The sequence below is a fragment of the Protopterus annectens genome, chromosome 7.part0 (genome assembly GCF_019279795.1).
Source record: "Protopterus annectens isolate FY-2018-M chromosome 7.part0, PAN1.0, whole genome shotgun sequence".
Classification (NCBI taxonomy): Eukaryota; Metazoa; Chordata; order Ceratodontiformes; family Protopteridae; genus Protopterus; species Protopterus annectens.
This window is the reverse complement of record NC_056739.1, coordinates 430,194,276-430,216,678: the sequence shown is the minus strand read 5'-3', so window position 1 is coordinate 430,216,678 and position 22,403 is coordinate 430,194,276. Positions and strand designations below refer to the sequence as shown.

At 41.7% G+C, this 22,403-nt stretch overlaps 1 protein-coding gene across 1 annotated transcript in view; it reads right to left on the bottom strand.

Annotated features, from left to right (window-relative positions):
- The window catches only part of CD68 (CD68 molecule), a 183,994-nt gene that overhangs the window by 9,383 nt on the left and 152,208 nt on the right, over positions 1–22,403 (bottom strand). Inside the window, exon 5 of the mRNA XM_044077011.1 lies at positions 7,915–7,987. Coding sequence (XP_043932946.1) covers positions 7,915–7,987 — 73 coding nt within the window. The remainder of the gene's footprint in view (positions 1–7,914; positions 7,988–22,403) is intronic.

Sequence of the window (22,403 nt, the reverse complement as noted above, 5' to 3'; positions counted from 1 at the left end):
CCTATTTAGTGTGCTTTAAATATAAATATATATATGTATATATATATATATATATATATATATATATATATATATATATATATATATATATATATATATATATATATATATATATATTTCATAGTTATTTGCTGTGTTTTCTTGATACCCTAAACTTAGAGGCTAATTTCTTTCCTTTGAGCCTGTTTTATTCTTAGGGCTGAGTTGTGCTTTAAAAGGGTTCATATTGCCTGTTTAGATTAGGAGGCTTTATAACTTTCCGTGTGTGTGTGTGTGTGTGTGTGTGTGTGTGTGTGTGTGTGTGTGTATGTGTGTGTGTTTGTGTGTGTGTGTGCGCTTTAGTTATAATTTACTGTTAAAGCCCATATTATTTAGGGCATCAATATATATATATATACATATATATATATATATATATATATATATATATATATATATATATATATATATATATATATATATTGGGAGTGTTCTGACCAAAATACATATAGTTTTTTGTTGTGTGGATTGTTTCTTCTTTGTAGCATGTCTCAGGAAGAGAAATCAAAGTCTGAATTTAAGAAATGTCCTAAGTGTGGACAAAAGATGTCCATAACTGATGGAACTGATGGACACTCAGAATGTGTTTATTGCTTAGATGTGGTTCACCTGCAAGAGGACTGCTCCATATGCCATTCTTTTAGCAGCAGAGTGTTGCATGAAAGGAAGAGTAAGCTGATTGCTAGAGGTCTAGTAAAATTTTCCTTTCAAGAATCACTGAACAAAGACAATACCCAGGACAACATGTCAAAATCTTCAAAAACTTCTTCGAAGACTTCTTCTGGGTCAGAGCCGATGAAAGGTTCATCAACCTCTAAAGTGACAGATAAACCATCTGCCTCAGCTCCAAAAATTTTGGAACCGATGGTTATTGTTGTTGGTAGGAACCGGTCCCCAGTATTGGAGCCAAAATCTCCTACCCTCAAGTTGCCTATCCTGCAATCAGTGGCATCATCTTTAGCCTCTTCTTGGTCCTCAAGGCTTTGAGACATGGATGTGGATCGTGTGGTGCAGAGGCTTCTGCAAACACTGGCACTGGCCAAACATTTGTTGGGGCCAACCCTCGGGGCTTTGGAACTGTCTAAAACCCTTCCTGCTTCTTCCATTCCTCCTCCGACCCAACTCGAGGTTTTGGAGCTGGTGTGTTCGGAGCTGATGATCATGAAACCATCGGGGCTGACCCCTGTTTCAGGCCTGTTGGTTCCAACAGCTCAGACTTCCTTGGTGCCGACCGTGGACTCTAGGAGCTGACACTCGCCGGTCAGGTCTGGAGAGGATAGTCAAACCGACTTTTTGGTTTGACTTTACCTCTCGGGGCTTTGGATCAGATGAGTTCAGCACCTACCTTGGACTCGGAGCCCACCACTTCAGTATGGTGGGAGTCACCTGCCTCTTCGGATTCAGGGGTTCCTTCTCATCAGAGCTGGGGAGGCTTTCGGTGCCATGAAGAGAGTATTGTCCCCTTGGGACTCCGCATCATCAGGACCAGTAACCTCCTCCCCATAAAGTGCCTGTGTCTGCCACTGCTTCACAGATCTCACAAAAGTGTAGAGTCCCAGAGCCTCAGGATGCCCCATTGGGCAAACCCTGTTCTTCCGAGACCTCACCAGAACCCCCACTGATGAGGTTCCCAGTAAGAGGTTATGCAAGAGGAAGCATCTGGATTCCCCACAGGAATCCGTCACTTCAGACACTGACTTAGATGAGTCAGAAGGGTCCCCACAGTCCCCCTCAGAGGATATCTCCTTTGCAGATATCTTGGAAATTCTTAAACAGAGGGGTGGCTGGAAGCCCATTAACCGTACTGATAATGAGTCAGTCTTCCTGAAGGCTTTCAGATCTCAGCCCTCTGCCACTTGGGTGTCTCCAACTTTTGATGAGCTGATGGAACTGGTCTCTCGAAAGCTGTGGGAGTCCCCGGATACCATGGAACCTGTCCCTCAGAGGCCTAATAAATTTATAACTTCCCCCAGGACAAGGCCTTTCTAACCAAAGGAGTACCTGTTGATGCCATGATGGTGGCGGCACCCACCAAGAAGGAATTGTCAGAAACTTCTACATCTGTCCATCCACCTAATAAGGAGTCTAGGATCATGGATAGATATGGAAAGCGCATGTTTAGTTCAGCAACCTTTGCCCTCTGATCACTGAACTATCTCATGCATTTTACTAGATTGCAAAGAGATCTCCTAAAAGAGCTGGGAGATACTTTACAGGGTTCAGTAGCTGTGGGGTATCAGATATAGTAACTTCCCAGCTTGCTACCCTCATTTCCTTTGTAAACTCTTCTATGCGTCTGGTCTTGGACATAGCTGATAGAACGAGCAGGGCAGCGGGTACAGGAATTGCTCTTAGTAGATATTCCCGGATGCGCTTATGTTCTTTTGCGGAGCCCTTTAAGTCATCCTTTGTTAACACCCCTTTCGATGGCTCGTCCCTTTTTAGACCCAAAGTGAAGGAAACACTTACCAGGTGTGAGCAAGAAGGAAAGACTCTGTCTGCCGTCGGAGTCTGTTTTTCCACCCCTACCAGACCTTACCCCATAGGTCAGAGGGGAGGAAAGATGTGGTTCTGTAAAACTCAAGGAGCTTTCCAAGACACACGTGGTGAACCCCCCCCACCCTCTACAGGCAGAGGAGGGGGTAATAATGGAAGATGCTGAGGGGGTATGCAGAATCAGGGCAACAGAGATCAGTTCTTTGGGAAGCCCTATCAGCGCTGTTGAAAGGAGGCCCACCTGTTCATCTCTGGAGGCAGTCGGGGGACGCTTATCTTTGTACCCAGACGCCTGGCTAAAAATAACAAAAGACTGCTGGATACAAAGCATCATATCCAGAGGATACTCTATTCCCTTTGCCACCCCACCACCCCTTGTAAGAAAAATCCCGGACATTCCACCCAGTCACAAGGAGCAAGCAACCATAGAGATTCAAAGGTTGCTGGAAAAAAGAGTCATCCAACCATGTCCCAGCAGACTAGAGAGGATCCAGAACTTAATCAAGGTTCTTTTTAGTTTCAAAGAAAACAGGGGACTGGAGACCAATTTTGGGTCTCAGCAGATTGAACAAATCTTTTAAAAAGACAAAGTTCTGGATTAGTCATGCCACAGTCGATACTTCCTTTTCTAGGAAAAGACAATTCGATGTGCTCGATAGATCTCCAGGATGTATACTACCACATCAAAATGGCCAGACCATCCAAAGATCATCTGCGCTTTTGGTTGGGGGGACGGTCACTACCAGTTTTGAGCTCTGCCCTTTGATCTCATTACAGCCCCCAGAGTGTTCACCAAATGCATGGCAGTAGTCACAGCTCACATGAGACGTTTAGGATTCTAGCTATTTCCATACCTAGATGACTGGCTCCTCACCGCCACCACCAGGCATCAACTCATACAAGCAAGGGACACAACTTTGAACCTCTGCAGTCAGTTGGGGATTACCATAAATTAAGAAAAATCTGCCTTGTCGCCATCGAAACATACAGTTTTTATAGGAGCAGATCTAGATACCATTACCATGACCTTAAAACTTCCACCAGAAAGGGTTTGTGTTCTACAAAAACAGGTCCTGAACTTTCTCTCAAAAGAAAAAGCCCCAGCTTCAATGGTGCTCAAATTGTTGGGGACAATGGCGGCAGCAATAGTTGCGATTCCTTTATGTCGAATGCATATGCGTATACTGCAATAGCTCCTGTTCATGCAATGGTCCTTTCAAGAACTTCCAATGTCACATCAAATTGTAATAATGAACTCATGCAAGAAGGACCTTCGGTGGTGGCTGACATCTCATCAAATAACAATAGGTCGCCCCTTTGTTCTACCCACTCCTATTGCCACTGTGACCACAAACACCTCCCTGATAGGGTGTGGGAGGGGCATTATCAGGGAAGAACAGCCCAAGGCACATGGAAGGGACATGAGGCTCACCTGCATATCAATGTCCTAGAGATGAGAGCGGTACTTCTAGCATTGCAGTCCTTTCAAGACTCTCTTCCTCTACGGACTATTGCAATTCAGACGGACAACATGTCAGTGGTCTGGTACATAAACAAACAAGGAGGAACCAGATCTTACCCACTATGTTGATAGGCCCTGAGAGTATGGCAGTGGGCAACTTCCATCCAGTGCTTTCTGATAGCAATGCACATCCCGGGGAGGTCCAATGTGATAGCAGACAAACTGAGCAGAGCAATTCTATTGTCTCATGAGTGGTCCCTGAAGAAAGAAGTAACAGAAAGGATACCCAACAGATGGGGCCAGCCTTGCTGCAATCTCTTTGCAACTCCAACACACATGAAGTGCAGCAGCTATTTTACCCTAATCCCCCCTATGGGAGATTCCCCAAGGGAAGCACTTGTACACAATTGGCCCCCAGGTCTCCTTTATGCCTTTCCACCCTTTCCACTGATACCCAAAGTTTTACAGAAAGCCAATGTTCTGGGAAGGACCATCATTCTAATAGCCCCTTACTGGCCTCGTCAAATGTGGTTCCCCTTTCTCCAGCTTCAACTGTTGGAAGAACCTTGGATCCTGGACCCAGTTCCAGATCTTCTGATTCATTCATCAGGGGCTCTTGATCCTACACTTCAGTCCCTCAAATTGACAGCTTGGCTGCTCCAATTCCAAATGTAGCCAGGTTTCAGAATCTGTTAGCTGCAGCTCAGCATATTCTAACATCCTCTCATAAATCATCTACCAGGAAGTTATACCTTAGTAAATGGAAAAGGTTTTCGATATGGGCATTTCAAAACAATATTGGCCTGTATCTGGCTTCAATTTCATCCATTTTAGAGTTTTTGACTAAATTTTTCAATGAGGGGGCAGCTGCAGCAACCATCAGAGTTCAATTGGCAGCAATTTCTAACTTTCATCTTGGTGATCAGGGGTCTAATATCATGTCACATAGACTCTCTAAAGCCTTTCTCAAGGGTACTGTTCATTTGAGACCACCCATTAAATCTCTGGCTATGCCATGGGATCTAAATTTTTTCTTTCACAGAACATCCTACCCTCATTTGAACCAGCCCCATCTTATGACCTGAAATATATATCATGGAAAAACATTTCTAGTAGCTATTACTTCTGCTCAGAGGGTTTCAGAGTTACAGGCCTTGTCCATTAAACCCCCATATTTGATATTTCATAATGACAGAGTTTCACTTAGGACAAATCCATCATTTTTACCTGAGGTTTGTTCAGAGACAAATCTCAATCAGACTATAGAATTACTTGTTTTTTTCCCTAAATATACTAATAAGAATGAACATATTCTGCACAAGCTTGATGTCCACAGGCAGCTTCAATTCTATTTACACAGGACCAAGGACTTTAGAAAATCAGAACAGTTCTTTGTTTCATTTTCAGATTCAAAGAAAGGTGCTCCAGTGGTAAAAATCACCTTATCAAAATGGTTATCAGATTGCATCTCCTTTACATACAGTTCTGTCCATATGCCATTACATCAAAAAGTAAAGGCCCACTCAGTTAGAGCTGTCTCCACATCTTCAGCCTTTTTGGTCAAACTACCAATAGATTTTGTTTGTGCAGCAGCCACGTGGTCTAGGCCTCATACCTTCATCACTCATTACAAAGTGGATAGGGCCTCTAGGGACAGGGCCTCCTTTGGTTTCACTGTCCTGAGGAATATACTTCTGTGAGCCACCCAAGAAATATGGTGCTTGGGATGCTTACCCATCAGTAAGAATGAAGGCGAAATAGAACAACTTCACATAAAGAAGTTATGCATTCACCATAACATTCCATGTGAGTTGTTTATCTTGTCTTCATTCTTATGTCCCACCCTCCTAACCCCCTTCCAGTTTTTTCTTGGGGACCGAGAAGTTGGACAAATCATGGCTGTATTGGTCTTTGTCTGGTTTATTCTTGATATTACTATTAAAAAATTGTTTCTACTTACATTAGTTGGCAGCAAACAAAATCTGAGGGAAGCACCAGTGCATCGTGAGATAGGGAGTACTCCATAGACTGGTTGAAGACCTCGAGCTTTTGTATTTGGCCGATTTGAAGCTGAGGATCGGCTCCGAACCCATTAGTAACAATGAAGGCGAGATGAACAACTTACATGGAACGTTATGGTGAGTACATAACTTCTTTTTCTTTCTTTAGTCAGAGATCGTAGCACAGGGGGGAGAGGGGAATATGTCCTTTCCCCACTGTTGTGCAATCTCAAAGCTGGTATATATAATTAGCAAGGGAGTGTGGGGGATCATTTGTAGATCATTTTTTGCCTTTTGATGAGTTGTGTTTTATTACTTGTGGATGAATGATATTCTGTTATAAGGAGAAGTTATGATTTACCCCCCCCCACACACACACACACACATATATATGTATATATATATATATATATATATATATATATATATATATATATATATATATATATTAACCATCAATGCACACAGCCATGGAACCCAGATGACTGCACAAGCAGAACATTGCAACCAAAAACTTATGTACCACTCTACATACCAATGAACTGGTGCAGACAGCACAGTCCCACACTGATCCTGTCTACCATTGAATTACTGGTGAACTTTGGCAATAAAAGATTATTTTAAATGGAATATTAAGTGCTGGAATTTCTTTTTGGTTGATTTACACACACACACACACACACACACACACACACATACATATGTGTGTGTGTGTGTGTGTGTGTGTGTGTGTGTGTGTGTGTGTGTGTGTGTGTGTGTGTGTGTGTGTGTGTGTGTAGTTATATGTATGGTTTAAAATAGCCAGTCAATGACCATGTTCCAGACAACCTAGTGGAAAATGGACTACCCAAATTAAACACAGTCAGGCACATGTAGAATAAATACATCTGAGAACCAGGTTTGAACTGTATTCCTTAAGCTGTGTGGTAGAGACCTTACCTACTGAGCCACTAAGCTGTCCGTGTTGTAGTATATGTGAGTTCATGGTAATTATGAAACAGTTGAAGCTAAGGTAGTAAGCTGATATGCTAAATGTTTAACTCTTCACCAGAAAATGTTATTACAGTACAAATCCCTGAGAAGATGGGGTTTATTTGCCAATTGTCCAGAATGTTAAATCAAAACTCACTGTCTTACTCCACTGAAGTCTTTCCCATTAAAGCAGGATTCCCTTAATAGAATGCAGGTTCATAAATCAACAGAAAATTTGTTGTGTGAGGTCTCTTTTCTCCAAATCCACAAGTAGGAGTCCTACACCTTTTTCCTGTACCTCCCAACTTGTATAACTCTGAGAAATCCATATCACATAGAAAGGAACAGTTGTGACAGTCTTTTTCTAAACAGGCTCTCTCACTGACAAGCAGCCTACTTTGGTAGAAAATGCTCACTGAATTAATGTTTATGAGTTTTGAGTCAACAAACAGTGAGACCTCATGATAATGCTTATAATGGCATTTCAGCATTACCTTTACTCATTCTAAACAAGGCAGTATGTAAAATTATGCTTTCTGTGTCTGTTTTATAACATTATAAGAGGTGCAGTATCTGAAAACATAAGTGGGAATACTGAAATGATATCAAAACTGTGATTTTTTTTAAAACACTTACCAGACTTGCCAACCGCAGATTTATGACAAGAATTCTTGTGGGACATAGCTGGAGAGGTGTGGGGACTATAGTTTTGTCATTTTAGGTTTTTGTAAAACCATGGATTAGAAGAATGATCCAATGTGTTTTATCCATTTTTAGTGAAACAGATCAGATCTTATTTTATGCAGAATGTATTTTTATTATGCACTGCAGAGAATAATAAGCTATTTTGTAAGTTAGCAGTGAGGCCAGATGCTGTCATTGTACTTTAAAAGATCACAATTGGTTACAATGAAGGTACTATCCTGCTTAGAATAAAACACTTACCATTGGCTCTGGAAAATGTGAAAGAGATCGTGGCGTCTGTCTCAGATAAATAGACAATCTTTGGTGAATCATTCTGTAAAGTAGGGAAGAGAAGAAAGATCAGCACTGGCTTTTCTGAAAGTGTCATAGAAGTACATATAATTTCTACGTTTACAACTAAAATTTATATCACCTGCCTGTAGACACAGTTGCTGCTCTTAACATACAAAAATTTGCCTCAAGCAAGGCTACGGACTGGTAATCTAGTCTCACTAAGCTAGTAGCAGATACTGTAACTGTGGGCTTATCTGACCTAGATAAATAATCACAAGCCTCCCTCTTCCTTTGTGGTCTCTACTTTTTTTGTCTGTATAACTTCCACCCTATCTCCTGTCAAGTCTGCCCTCCTTTTCTGGCTCCACCTTTGGCCGGCTAACATCTACCTGAAATCAGCTGGACGTATAAGTGAATTTATGTACACTTTTATCTGCTCTTTTGCATATAGTACTGTATTTAATTTATTTATTTGTGTTTTTCACTGAATATTAACTCAACTGAAGTTGTGGCTGTCTCTCTACAGAGTACTTTTTAGAATTTCTGTGTAGCCATTGATAGCAGTGGGGTAGTTTCAGCTCATCACTGACATCCTGTCTTGCCTTATATAAGTGGTACATTTTGAGTTATCTCTGCTTAATATTAAAGCTTTGGGCGGCTAACATCTACCTGAAATCAGCTGGAAGTATAAGTGAATTTAAGTACACTTTTATCTGCTCTTTTGCATATAGTACTGTATTTAATTTATTTATTTGTGTTTTTCACTGAATATTAACTCAACTGAAGTTGTGGCTGTCTCTCTACAGTTAGTTCCCCACCCTCCCTGTTCTTGTTTTGGTATTAATGTTGGTGGCTTTGAAATTGCCCAGCCCTCTTGTAGATTTGTATTTGGATACTCCTTCAGGCCCCATCTCATTTGCTCACATAACTGAGTGCAGTGAGATCATATTCTGATTTCAGGCACTCCTACTGTGTACAAAGAGAGCGTTTGGGAAGGACAACCCCTGTAGCCTCTTAATCCTGCTCTGTTCCTTCCCTCAAAAAAAAAAAAACAAAAAACAAAACAAAAACAAATATATATATATATATAAAAATAATATATATATATATATATATATATATATATGCCATTTGGGCAGTTTTTTCCATCTCTGTCAACGTTCTGGTTTAAAAGCCGCACTTGCGCTTGTTTCCCACCTTTCCTATAACTAGCCTAGTCCAGATACAGAGTTGCTGTATCCAGGACTGTGGGTAAGCTTCTGAGCCCCTCAAGCCTTTCTGTGTTGGAGGAAAGCCTTCTAGCTTATCAGTGGGAGTGGTAAGTACTAGGTAGCCTGTCTACCACGAGAGGAGAGGTTATTGGCCCAGAAATTGTAGTTTATTGACCATTTGGACAGTTTGTCCATATCTTTCAACTTTCTGGTTTAAAAGACCACATCTGCGCTTGTTTCCCATCTTTCCTGTAACTAACCTACTGGGTAGCATTAGAAAGCCTTAAACTGATACAAGCCTTCTAGCTTAGGAGAGAGACTTTGGAGTGATTACGTATCAGTTTTCTGTACTTTCTTGCTGTACTTAACTGTTTTCCACCTAAATGCAGATTTTCCAGCGTTTATTGTGATTTAAAAGCTTGTTTTTTCACATATTGTACTTATTTGACTGTTTTTTGTTTAAATAATTTGTTTATCTGTTGTAGGCTACACACTAAAGTGTGATAGCCTTTTCTGATCGTTTGTAGTCATTTAAAGCTGTTTTAAGTGTATTTTTTACTGTTTTTGCCTTATCTTTTCAAAAAAAACCCAAAAATTCCTTTTTTCTCGCCTTTCTAAGCTAGTAAGTCCAGTTTTCAGGCTAGTGCTGAATTCAGGGCTGTGATACTAGTTTCTGAGTTGCTCATATCTTACTTGGATAGAAGGAAGTTTCTCTGTTCACCTGTGAGAGATGGGAGCTTTGAGCAACCTATCTGTCCCTGGAGGAGTGGTTCCAGCCCAGAAGTTAGTAGTTTATTGGCCATTTTGGGCTAATTTCTATCTCTTTCATTTCCCTACTAAAAAAACGCATTTGCACGGTTTTGCGCATCGGGCAGTGCCGGTTAGCTACGGTTAAATTATTCCCAGCTCCACTAAGTCTCCTCTTCAATTTTTCCCTTGAAACTAGTCTAACTCTCAACCTAAGCACTCAAAAAACATCTTACAGCCCAACACTTGCTCAGACCTAATAGCAAGCACTAATATACCGTGACACTGATTGCCCAGCAGGGCAAGGCTCTTTATTCACCCCTCACCAAACAAGCGGCTAAGCAGCTCACCCTACTATTCAGGCATGACCATGGTGAATCTGGGTATCCTGAGGCAATGTTACAACTGCCTCATGTACAGAGACAACCCTCTCCTCCTACCACAAAACACTAACATATGTGAGAGATGCAATTATACAGCCAAACTGGAAGCTAAGCTGTCTTCACCCAAGACTGGAACAGACAGTCAAGAGGAGAAGGTTAACACTTGCACCACAACTCCAGCCGCACACAGACCTACTAAAACAGCACTGGCAAAAAATACACATAAATACACAAAATCATACTCGGAGGCTCTAAATAAAAGCCTGCAAAAGCATCAGAGACCTCCAAAGCAGACACCCAAACAACCCGCACTTCCCGTCACAAACCAGACAACACATAAAACACAAAATCAGTGTGCCGCATAATCACAGCCCTTAAGGCAAAATAACATACCTAACACACTAGTAATAGGTGACTCTATAGTCAGGCACACTGATGTCCCACTCACTAGGTTGGATAAGCAGAAGGTTACTGTTAGCTGCCTGTCGGGAGCCAGAATCCACCACATAACACAAGCGCTCAGGTCACTCCAAAAAAAGTACAAATATGACTCTGTCATTGTTCATGTTGGTGTGAATGACCTGAGATGTACCTCCCTGGACTACATGAAAAGAGACATGGAAGAGCTCTCTGATCATGTAGCCCAGGCTGGTATGACCCTGACCCTGAGTAGCATCCTGCCCTCACCAAGAATGATACCTCAGTATAAAGAAAAAAATTATCAATTTCAATAATTGGCTAAGCTTCTGGTGTCATTCAAAGGGGATTCAGTGTCTGTCAGCCTGGGACAACCTGCTTGACAAGCCATGTTGCTTCGCAAGAGACGGCTTGCACCTGTCACCCTTAGGCTTTTGAATACTGGCCAAGGCTCTTGCTGCCCCCATAGTGCCTTTTTTAGGCAAGGCTCAAAAGTCAAACCTACCCTCGTAAACAACACAATTAACAAAAAACTGTGGGTTATGCTACTCAATGCCAGTAGTTTAAATCTCAAAATGCACGCACTTGAAAGTCTCCTCAGTATGGAGAACACTGACATCTGTGCAGTAACTGAAACCTGGTTCAAGGCTCCAGAGAGCACCCCAGCACCCCAGCACTACCGGGCTACAACTCATACCACACGTTTCGGCCACAGAACACGGACCGAAACATAAAAGGAGGGGGTGTATCCATATTTATCAAGGATACCTACACCTGCAGGTTAGTGGCGTAGCATGATACCTCTGAGATCATCCATGTGCAACTAACATCAGGCAAATCTGCAATGCAAATTGTGGCCTGCTACAGATCACCCTCCATGACCCAGGACCACCACTCCACCTTTCTGGAGACACTGGAAAACATGAAGGCCCTACCAAACACCCTGATATTGGGCGATTTCAATTACCCTACCATTCACTGGGAAAACTACTCGAGTACAAATTCCCAGGCCCAGCGCTTCCTGGAATTCATCAGCTCAAATGCCCTGGATCAGCTGGTAAACTCCCCTACCAGAGGTGAAAACATATTGGACCTGGTCATCACCAACATGGGCGACAGGTGTACCACACCGGAGGTCAGCCCATCACTGGTTAGATCAGACCATAAACTAATCACTCTGGATGTCCACACCCCACCACCACCCCAACTAAGGAAACCACAGTAAAAAACTTTTCTAAAGCAAACTTCACCTTACTTAAAACAGAGGTGGTAAGTTTCACAGCCCCCATGCTAAAGGATAACGCTGCCCAAGAAGCAGGAACCTTTACAAATGCACTCTATGAGCACCTACAAGGATGCATGGATCGTGCCATCCCTAGCAAAACCAAGACTCACTCCTCTAAGAGAAGGAAACCAGTTTGGTGGACCCCTGCAATAAACAGGCTATACAACAGAAGGAGGAAACTAGTTCAGAAAAAAAGCAAATCCCAAGAAGGAAAGACACCCCTGATCAGTATCAGTAAGAAACTGAGGTCCCTCATGAAATCATCCAAGGCTAACTTCAAAAGAAAAATAGCCAAGGATTTAAAAGATAACCACAAAGCCTTCTTTAGCTATGTTAAGAATCTAAGTGGCAACTCACAGATATGCACTGAACTAGTGCAACATAGCACAAAATATACTGAATCTACTGATATTGCCAACATCCTGGCAGATAGAGTCAGTGCAAACTTCACCCCCCCCTCACCTCCAAAAGGGCCCACAACAATACCGGAAAAGTGTAGTGTCCCAAAAATCACAGATGCACAGGTGAAAACAGCCCATTCAAAAGCCAAAAACACAGCATCAATGGGACCAGATGGTGTCCCAGGCTGTGTCTTGCACAAACTACAGAACGAACTAACCCCCCACCTTAACACTCTGTTCAACCTCAGCCTCTCCACAGGCTACGTGCCCATAGAGTGGTGCACAGCAACAGTTATTCCTCTCCACAAAGGAGGGGCCACAACTGACCCTGGTAACTATTGCCCCATAAGCCTGACTAGCCTGGTCTGCAAGGCTGTGGAGCGCATCATCATGGAACTCATTAACAAAGATATTGGGAACCTCCAAACACTTGCCCCGACCCAGTTCGGCTTTGTTAAGGGCAGATCATGCCTACTAAACCTGGTTGACTTCTTCGAGACAGTCACCGAGGCCAATGACGAGGGAAAGGTGGTTCATACAGCCTACCTTGACCTCGCCAAGGCTTTTGACACCATTCCCCACTCGGGTATTACAGAAAAACTCACTAGCCTAAACATAAACCCCTACGTCACGAGATGGGTTGCCAACTAGCTTACAGACAGAACTCACACGATAAGAATAGCGGACTCCATGTCCAGCTCTAAACCAGTCACAAGTGCTGTCCCACAAGGCTCGATCCTGGGACCCCTACTGTTCGGCATATATTTCTCAGAAGTACAGGCAAACACAGGAGGACTATGGCTAACCAAGTTCGCCAATGACTGCAAACTGGGAGCCATAATTGACTCTCTGGCTGACACAGACAACTTCCAAAAGGGCCTTACTGAGATGGACACCTGGTGTCAAAGTCATGGCCTCAAGCTAAATGCCAAAAAATGCATAGTCATCCCATTTGGGAAAAATAAAACACCCCTGAATTACTACATAGGTGGCAGCCCCCTTAATACAGAAGAGGTAATAAGAGATCTGGGGACCCAGGTAGATAGTAATCTCTCCTTTGACAATCATATTGCTAAAGTAGTTAGGAAATCCTTCTATGTGGCCCATCTAATTACTAAAGGGTTCGCATCTAGAAATAAAGAGGTTACAGTGCCCCTCTACTCGTCACTCATTAGACCCATCATAGAGTACAATGCCCCATTTGGGATGTACCTCACAAGACACTTCCAACAGCTGGAAAGACCACGAAAGTACCTCACCAAGAGGATTACTGGTCTCAAACATATGTCCTATGCAGCCCGACTGAAAAAACTCCAGCTGTACTAAGTGGCATATCACTTACTCAGAGGTGATCTCTGCCTGACTTACCAAGCCATGTCCAACTCAGAATTGATGGACATGCTCCACCTAAAGAAATCCAAATCACTGCGAACCACGTGCTATAGTGAGCTAAACCTCACCACAACAATAAATAGAACATGCTGGAGGGATAGATTCCTGTCACAGAGACTCCCCATGCTTTGGAAAAAAATTCAAAATTACATCAGGTAGAGCCCCAAACTAACACTCTTCAAGAGAAACCTTGATGAGTGGATGGGTAACAGAAAATACACCCCTGGGATCACTTCATTGGCTCTGCTTAACAGAGGATCAGTTAATTAATCAATGGGATGATGAAAGCTGACACATTCTGGCTAGTCTTATAAATGCCCTCAGGCAGATAGCCTAGTACTTACCTATGAACCTAACTCTTTGCCCTGGCTCATATATTTATTCACTTCATATCTCCTAATTCTCTCCATGTCTTCTCTTGCCATTGTCAAAGTTCTTGTAAATCCCAAGTCCTATTGTCCCTGTAATATACAACATAATCAACATTCATATGTCCTATTGCCCTTCCTCATACTCCGTTGCCTCCTGACAGTTCCTTTCATAAAGCCTACTAGGTATTGTATTAGTTGAGATAAGATTGTGCTGCCTTGCTTTTGGTTCAGATCCACTCTAACAAGCAGCCACTCTATATTTATAACCATCATCCTTTATTCATATATGTACCTATACCCCTATTACAATGTCATGGGGGCATGCTTTGAAGACATGCATTTTTTAATTACAAGGTTGACCATCAGTCTTACTGTTAATGCATTTGCAAAACTAAACTACAATTTTGCTGCTTATATTGCTATTCTTTGTATATAATAGTGTCACAAATGTGTATTTTTAATTAATGGGCACACTGCATATTACACAGATGTGCTTTGTTTTTATCTTAAAGCATATCATTAATGATGAATGGAAGATTAAAGCACAGCTGTCAGTATATTATCACTATGCATATGAATTTCTTGAACTTCACATACATGTTTTTTTCAATGTTCCACTACTCACTGTTTTTCCTAAGTGCATACCAATTTCCATGTAAACAGAAACTGTACTTATACTTTGGAATTTTTGTTAGTACATGCTATATATCTGGAGCTTTCCTCTGGAGACATTCCAGTTGTAAATGGAACCTCCAGTAAAAAAAAAAAAAATCTATCTATAGTTGCATGTTGTCAGTCACTGTGTCTATGTCTTGCTTGCATGTATCTAAGAGTGTGCATGTGCATGTATACTACATTTTCCCATTATTTTCAATGGCCTTATAGTTCTCAGCATTTTTCTGGCATCAAAGCATTATTCTTAGGCTCTGTTGACATTAGCCTAAATTACTAAAGGTAAACATGAAAACAGTCGATAAAAAAAGGTCTAAACCAAAAGGTCAACAGAAACTAAGCAGATCAAAAAAGAATGTTTCTGCAGTGGCAAACCCCTCACACACATACACCCACAAACAAACACCCTGATAATTAAATTTAACAACTACAAGGTCACAATAAAGTAGAGAAAGGGCATGTATTCCGCACTGGTATGATATAGATTCTGTTGATATTATCTGTTTTAGACTAATTTTGCCAATCATTTTCATATCTTATCTATCTCATCCAATTGTCCCCAATTACTCTACTTTCTCTGCTCCTCCCAATCAATAAATTTCACTTTGGGCTCAATTCATTTACCACACTCTCCTATATACCATCTTGGTGCATCTGTTCAATATTATGCACTACTATTTCATGCTTATACCCCAAGATATGGCTGAAAAGGGTCTTCTGACCAGGTCACTTTCCCAGTCATCAAATTTGAAATAAATAAAATAAAATAAAAACACGAGTCACAAAATTAATTCTCTATACTTACAGTACAAGCTTCATACACATTAAAAACCAGACCCCAAATATTCACATTATCCATTACTGTATATGTTTTCCCATTATTTTCAACAGCCTTACTTAAGGTTTTCAACATTTTTTCTGGCATCAAAGCACTATTCTTAACATTTAAGCATTTTATGAATTAACTTTACCATAAAAGGATTTTTGTGACTGGATATTTTTTATCTTTTTTTCTCACTTAGGTTTTCACAGCTCATGAGAATGAGTGGATGCAGCAATGTCCTGCATTTTAAATAGAGTGGGCATATATATTTTTTTTTTAGTTTTGTGAGAGGCTTTTTTAATTGTATTATTTGATTTATTTTCTGGATGGTGTGTAGGTTAATTTGAATGGCAGGATCATTAAGGGTAGTAGTTGATTGTTTGGGTCATGGGACACCATATCTTAGCTGTTGTGTGTATATACTGGTAATTGGAGGCTGGATAGGTGTTTATGGAGGGGTCAGTCATTGAGACAGACGTCTGTTTTCAAGCTAACCATTTAACCCTGTTATCTTCAAAAATTCTATTTTTGCCTGTTATACTAGTTCCCTTTTGTCCACTGAATTTTTATCCAAATACCTGAAACAATTCCCAGCTTATAACTTGTCCCGCACCTGCTGAGAGAACTATATTAAGTACCTTACTAAAATCTGAATACATTATATCAACACATTTCCCAGTATCTATACACTTTGATACCCAGTGGTAAAGCTGTTTTAGACTAGTTTAACATGACTTTGACTCAGTGAATCCATGCTGTTTAACATTCATTTATAGACATTCACTTCTTTTTAGAGTATTCATTCAGTCATACCATAGATAGCAAACTTACTACGTTATAGACTCAGATATGCTTTATATTCACTCTTCCAGAAAAAAAAAATATTTGGGAATCCACAGTCCTGTATCCATACTTCCAACCTTAAACATTAGGTAAATAACCTTGTCAGTGAAGGATTTTTTTCTACCACAGCTACTACTTGACATCATGTCTCCCTATAGCCAGCTCCCCAGGAGATTCCTATTCCCTGTGGTCTCAGCATATGTAATGATCCCCATGTATGACATCATACCAGGAGGGTCCAATTCCAGGGAAAGCTGAAAGCTTAAGCAGAGGTGTGAGCCATCATGTTCCACAAAGTGTAATGGGGCTAGGTCAGGGTCTGTCACACTGCAGCATGCTAAGTTTTCTTTTTCTGATTGGGCCATTTCATCCCACAATGTATTGGGTGATGTCACCAGATGAAACATATAATGTGCAGCAAGAGAATGTATGCCCCAGTTCCAAGGTGACATGTTATTCAATAGCCCAACCTAGTACTGTGGTGGGTGCCTCCACTCAACATATCCTGGTCTACACTGAAAAATGTGATACTAGGCACAGCTCAGCAAGCAGACACATGCATCACAATTCCTTTCTGTTTCATAGTGGACTACACCAGCACTCAATCCCCTTACCAAACCAAGGTCATCTGGGTCACAGTCAAGCCTCCATCCATCTATGCCACACAGGCAGTGGTGAAGGAGCTGATGTCAGGGAATGATTTAATTCTTCCACCAACTGCCTTATCACCACTGGTGGAAGGTCATGATGGTTCTGACTGTTATCCTTCCCTAGACTCCTTGTTTCCTTTACTGTTGGAAATCCTACCTACTACTGTTCATTATCTGTCTAACTTCTTATGTAGAACTGATGTTCTTCAATAAATACTCACTTCATCCAGATGAAACATAACAGTCAACTTTCAGTGCAGGGAAATGAACAACAAAATCATTGTTTATGCAGTGGGTAAGGTCCTCAGCCTTGTATGGAGTGGCTTTACCCTCATACCTCCTTATTTATATATAGTAACTTCCTGGTTGCACAATAATCAAGAAAAATAAAGCAAACATTTTTGATTCACTAACAGAAACTGCAATGGAAAATGCAAATGAGGAACTAAAAACTGAGGAACATAGATCAATGAGCTTAAACTCATCCACATTATTCTTGCCAGTGTAATAAAACCATACTACAGACAGATCATAAAATAAATTTAACTGAAAAGTCTTTATGGTACTCTTCCAAATGTATCTAAGTCATGTCCAGTAAACGGAGGGCCTTTTTACAGGATCATAGAGCCATACGTAGATGCTAAGTAATCGATCCAGAGAACCATTGGCAGCCTGTCCACTCTAACTCTCATTACTTGTTCTCACCATCCATAAGGGATGAAGGGAGACAAGATGACTGGTGAATTTTTAAATCTTTTTTAAAAAGATTTTCAGAACTGCTTTGGTTGACATGGAGAAGAAACTTATTCTGAACATAACATGAGAGATTCTGTGGGAGAGATACCAATCTGGCTAAGAGGTTCTGCTTATATTTCAATGTAGGTTTAGGTTCCTATGGTAAATATTTGTGATACTGTTAGTTTTACATTATGTAAGAGATTAGGCAGAATGGGATTGTTTGTTGCCTTGTAAGCCAGACAGAAGTCACCACACAGACATTTGTATGAGAAAGAGTAGAAGGACAGGGCTTTTACACACTCTGTGTTGCATAGGGAGTTCACAACTACCCAAGATTTTGTTTGTAATGAAATGTGAGCTTTTTTAGTCAGGATAGGTACGTACAACAGGAGACATTATATTTGAGTATATTCTTGATGAGAAAGGAATAAAAAGGGATAATTATTTTTTTGCCTTAGAGGATATGCCTTTATGTAATTAGCTGGACTAGTTAAAAATATTTCCTAACAGTATTTGATACATGGTGGTCAAAAGTGAATTCATTTTTACATATGGGCTTCTAATAACAGTTTCTAGTTTGAGATGGAGCATCGTTTATGTGATAGGTGCTGGAATGCTTCTGTTTTCCAAAGAATACAATACTGCATTTCTTTGCATTTAGCTTTACTCCATGGTCCTGCTACTCTGAATTTGTGAGGGAGAGACCCTTTCTGGAGATATTACTGCCTTTGGATGAACTGAAGACAGCTCCAAGTTTGCAGTCATCAGCAAACTTAGTTCAATATAATCCCGTGATGTCAGCTTTGACAACAGAGATGTAGATACTAAAGAGAACTGGCCATGGCATGGAACCCTGAGAGATGTCACTTGAGATAAGTCTTTTAGAGGAAAGTGTGATATCTACCTTAATTAAGTGGGTTCTGTCAGTAAACCTGCTTGTTATCCAATGAGCTATATAGGGGGTTATATTCAACTACAACACGTTTTCCATAAAACCATTGAGAGGAATATAAGCACTGACCTGTTCCAGGTAGGCATTGTATACACTCTAGCCTTCGTCCTTCTCAAAAAAAATCCATCAGGTTAAGTTGGCATGATCTACCCTTCATAATGCTAAATTGATTTGAGCCCAGGGCCTGTAAGCTAGCAAAATGCTTATTAATAAGTTCAATGTGTATACATTCAATTATTTTACAACCAATACTAGTAGGTCTAGTTGATTTGTAGTTTCCATATTTAGTGGCAGTGCTGCCCTTGTGGAGGGATACCACAGCAGTAGTTCTCCACTCCTCTGGTACATAGCCCATGGAAAGGCTAAGGTTGAACAGGTTTGCAAGAGGGTCCATGAAGACACGTTTAATGCCAACAAGGAAACAACCTGATAAGTTGTCTGGGGCAACAGAGCTTGCATTCTTCATTTTGGAGGGGGCTTCTAAGTCCTATTCATATGTGATCATAGGGTGTGTGCTGACTGTATGGTGTAAGAAGAAAACTGGGGGGAGAGGTATGCTAAACTTGTCTACTAACCTGGGTGGGAGGCACCATTAGGTATAAACTCAGTGCAATGCTGTGCACTGTTCCTGATATTCCTTGACATAGTTAAGGAATGTTTTGTGGTTGTCCTTGGATGCGGTAGCAATATTTTATTCACATTTTACCTTGTGGGTTTTGATAAATCACACGGCACTGAGGAGAATTAAATTTACTTTTTTTAGGGTCAGCAGTTTTTTCCTCTGCTTACAGAGTTTGTTAATACTAGGGACCCCCCCCCCCACAGGAGCTTATTTTTAAACTCAGTATTGTATTTGTGGAAGATGTGGGTAAATGTCACTGGTAGCTAGTAGCCCAGCATACTGCATCCGAGATACTTTAGATACAGCTAACACTGGGTAAAACGGCGATATAAGTCATAGCCTGCTACAGAACCCCAAACATGTCCCTAGACTCTCACTCCAAGTTCCTAAGCACGCTGGAATCTGTCAAGGTCCAACCCAATACTCTCATACTGGGTGACTTCAACTATCCTTCCATCAGTTGGGAAAACTATTCAAATACCAATGTACAGGCCCAATGCTTTCTGGAATTTATCAGTTCCAATGCTCTGGACCAGCTCATTCTGACCCCCACTAGAAGAAGCAACATTGTCAACCTGGTTATCACCAACATGGGAGGCCGTTGCTCCACACCTGTAGTCAATTCCTCCCTAGTTAAATCCGACCACGAACTGATCACCATGGAAATCTCCATCTCACCTACAACCCCCGCTAAGGTGACCACCCTGAAAAACTTCTCTAAAGCTGACTTTGGGCTCCTAAAAACAGAGATGGCTAGTTTCTCAGCATCCATGCTAATGGAAAATAGCTGCATGACTGCCAAATCATACACCAATGCACTGTACGAGCATGTACACAAATGCATGGAGCTTGCCCTAACAAATAGAACTAAGATGCTCTCGTCCGAAAAAAAAGGAAGACAATCTGGTGGTCTGCACTCATCAATACACTCTACAACAGAAGGAAGCAGCTGTTGCAGAAAAAAATCAAGTCACAAGACTGGAAAACCTCCTTTATCAGTCTCAACAAAAAGCTGAGATCCCTTATCAAATCCTCTAAAGCCAGTTATGAAGGCAGAATTGCATCTGACACCAAAAACAACCACAAAGCCTTCTATAGCTATATCAAAAACCTCCAAGGCAATACCCAGATTTGCTCTGAGTTATTGCACAATGGCAACTCCTATACTGAGCCAACAGATATAGCCAACATAATGGCCGACAGATTCAGTGCCAACTTTACCCCTCTCTCCCCCCTCAAGGGCCCTATCACAATTCAAGAAGAAAGCCGGGTACCCACCATTTCTGTAGCACAGGTAAAAGTTGCATTGTCCAAAGCCAAGAATACAGTGTCCATGGGAACTGATAATACCCCTGGCTGCATCCTACATGAGCTACAAAATGAACTGGCACCACATCTGTGTGCCCTGTTCAATCACAGCCTTAACTCAGGCTATGTCCCTAATGAATGGCGCACTGCTACAGTTATCCCGCTCCATAAAGGGGGAGCAACTACAGACCCTGAGAACTATCACCCCATTAGCCTGACGAGTCTGGTATGCAAAGCTATGGAGCGCATCATCATGGACCTGCTTAACAAAGATATAGGCAATCTTCAAACTCTTGACCCCGCACAGTTTGGCTTTGTCAAGGGGAGATCCTGGCTGACTTCTTCAAGGCAGTCACCAAGGCTGTGGATGAGGGTAAGGCTGTGCATACAGCCTACCTCGACCTGGCCAAGGCCTTTGATATCATTCCCCACTCATGTATCATTGATAAACTCACCAAACTAGGCATCAATCCTTACATCACTAGGTGGGTTGCAAACTGGCTCACAGACAGGACCCAGTGAGTGAAAGTTGCAGATTCCAAGTCAGATTGTCGACCATTTACCATTGGGGTCCCACAGGGCTCGCTCCTGGGCCCTCACCTGTTTGCATCTACTTCTCAGAAGTCCAGGCCTACATAGAAGGACTCTGGCTGACCAAGTTCGCTGATGAGTGCAAGCTAGGAATCATTATCAATTCCCCAAGTGATGCAGGCAGCCTACAAAAGGGCCTCTCTGAGACCAATGACTGGTGTTGGAACCATGGCCTGAAGCTTAACGCCAAAAAATGTATTATCATCCCCTTTGGAAAAAACGCAGTTCCCAAGAATTACCACATTGATGGGAGCCCACTGAACACTAAAGGGGCCATAAGAGATCTGGGCACCCAGGTCAACAGCCACCTCACCTTCGACCACCACATTGCCACTGTGGTCAGAAAGTCCTTCTACGTGGCACATCTTATAACCAAAGGTTTCGCATCCAGGAAGAAAGAGGTCATCATCCCTCTCTACTTATTCCTCATTAGACCAGTCATCCAATATAACGCCCCATTTGGCATGTAGCTGACCAGGCACCTACAACAGCTGAAGAGTCCACAAAAGTACCTCACACAAGGGATCCTAGGCCTTAAACACATGTCCTATGTGTTCAGACTCAAGAAACTTCAGCTGTTCTCAGTCTCTTATCGTCTACTTAGAGGTGATCTCTGCTTGACTTACAAAGCCATGTTCAACCCAGCCCTATTTGAAATGCTACACCTAAAGAATCCCATTCCCCTCACTCCACACACTCCAGAGATCACAACCTCATTACCACAGTTAACAGAACATGCTGGAGGGACAGGTTCATCTCCCAAAGACTGCCCATACTCTGGAATAAGCTTCCCATTCATGTGAAGCAGAGCACCACGCTGGCCCTCTTCAAGAGAAATCTTGACAAGGGGATGGGTAACAGAAAGTTCACCCCAGGGATCACTCCAGTTGCCCTACTGGACAGGGGCAGTGTGAACTAACATCAGGTGGCACAGTGCCTGGGCAATTTTTTGGGGCTAGGCTTATAAAGGTTCCAGGGCCATTAGCCTAGTACACACATATGAACCTATGAACCTATGTGGCGGTACAAATCAGTGACATAAGCAGCAGT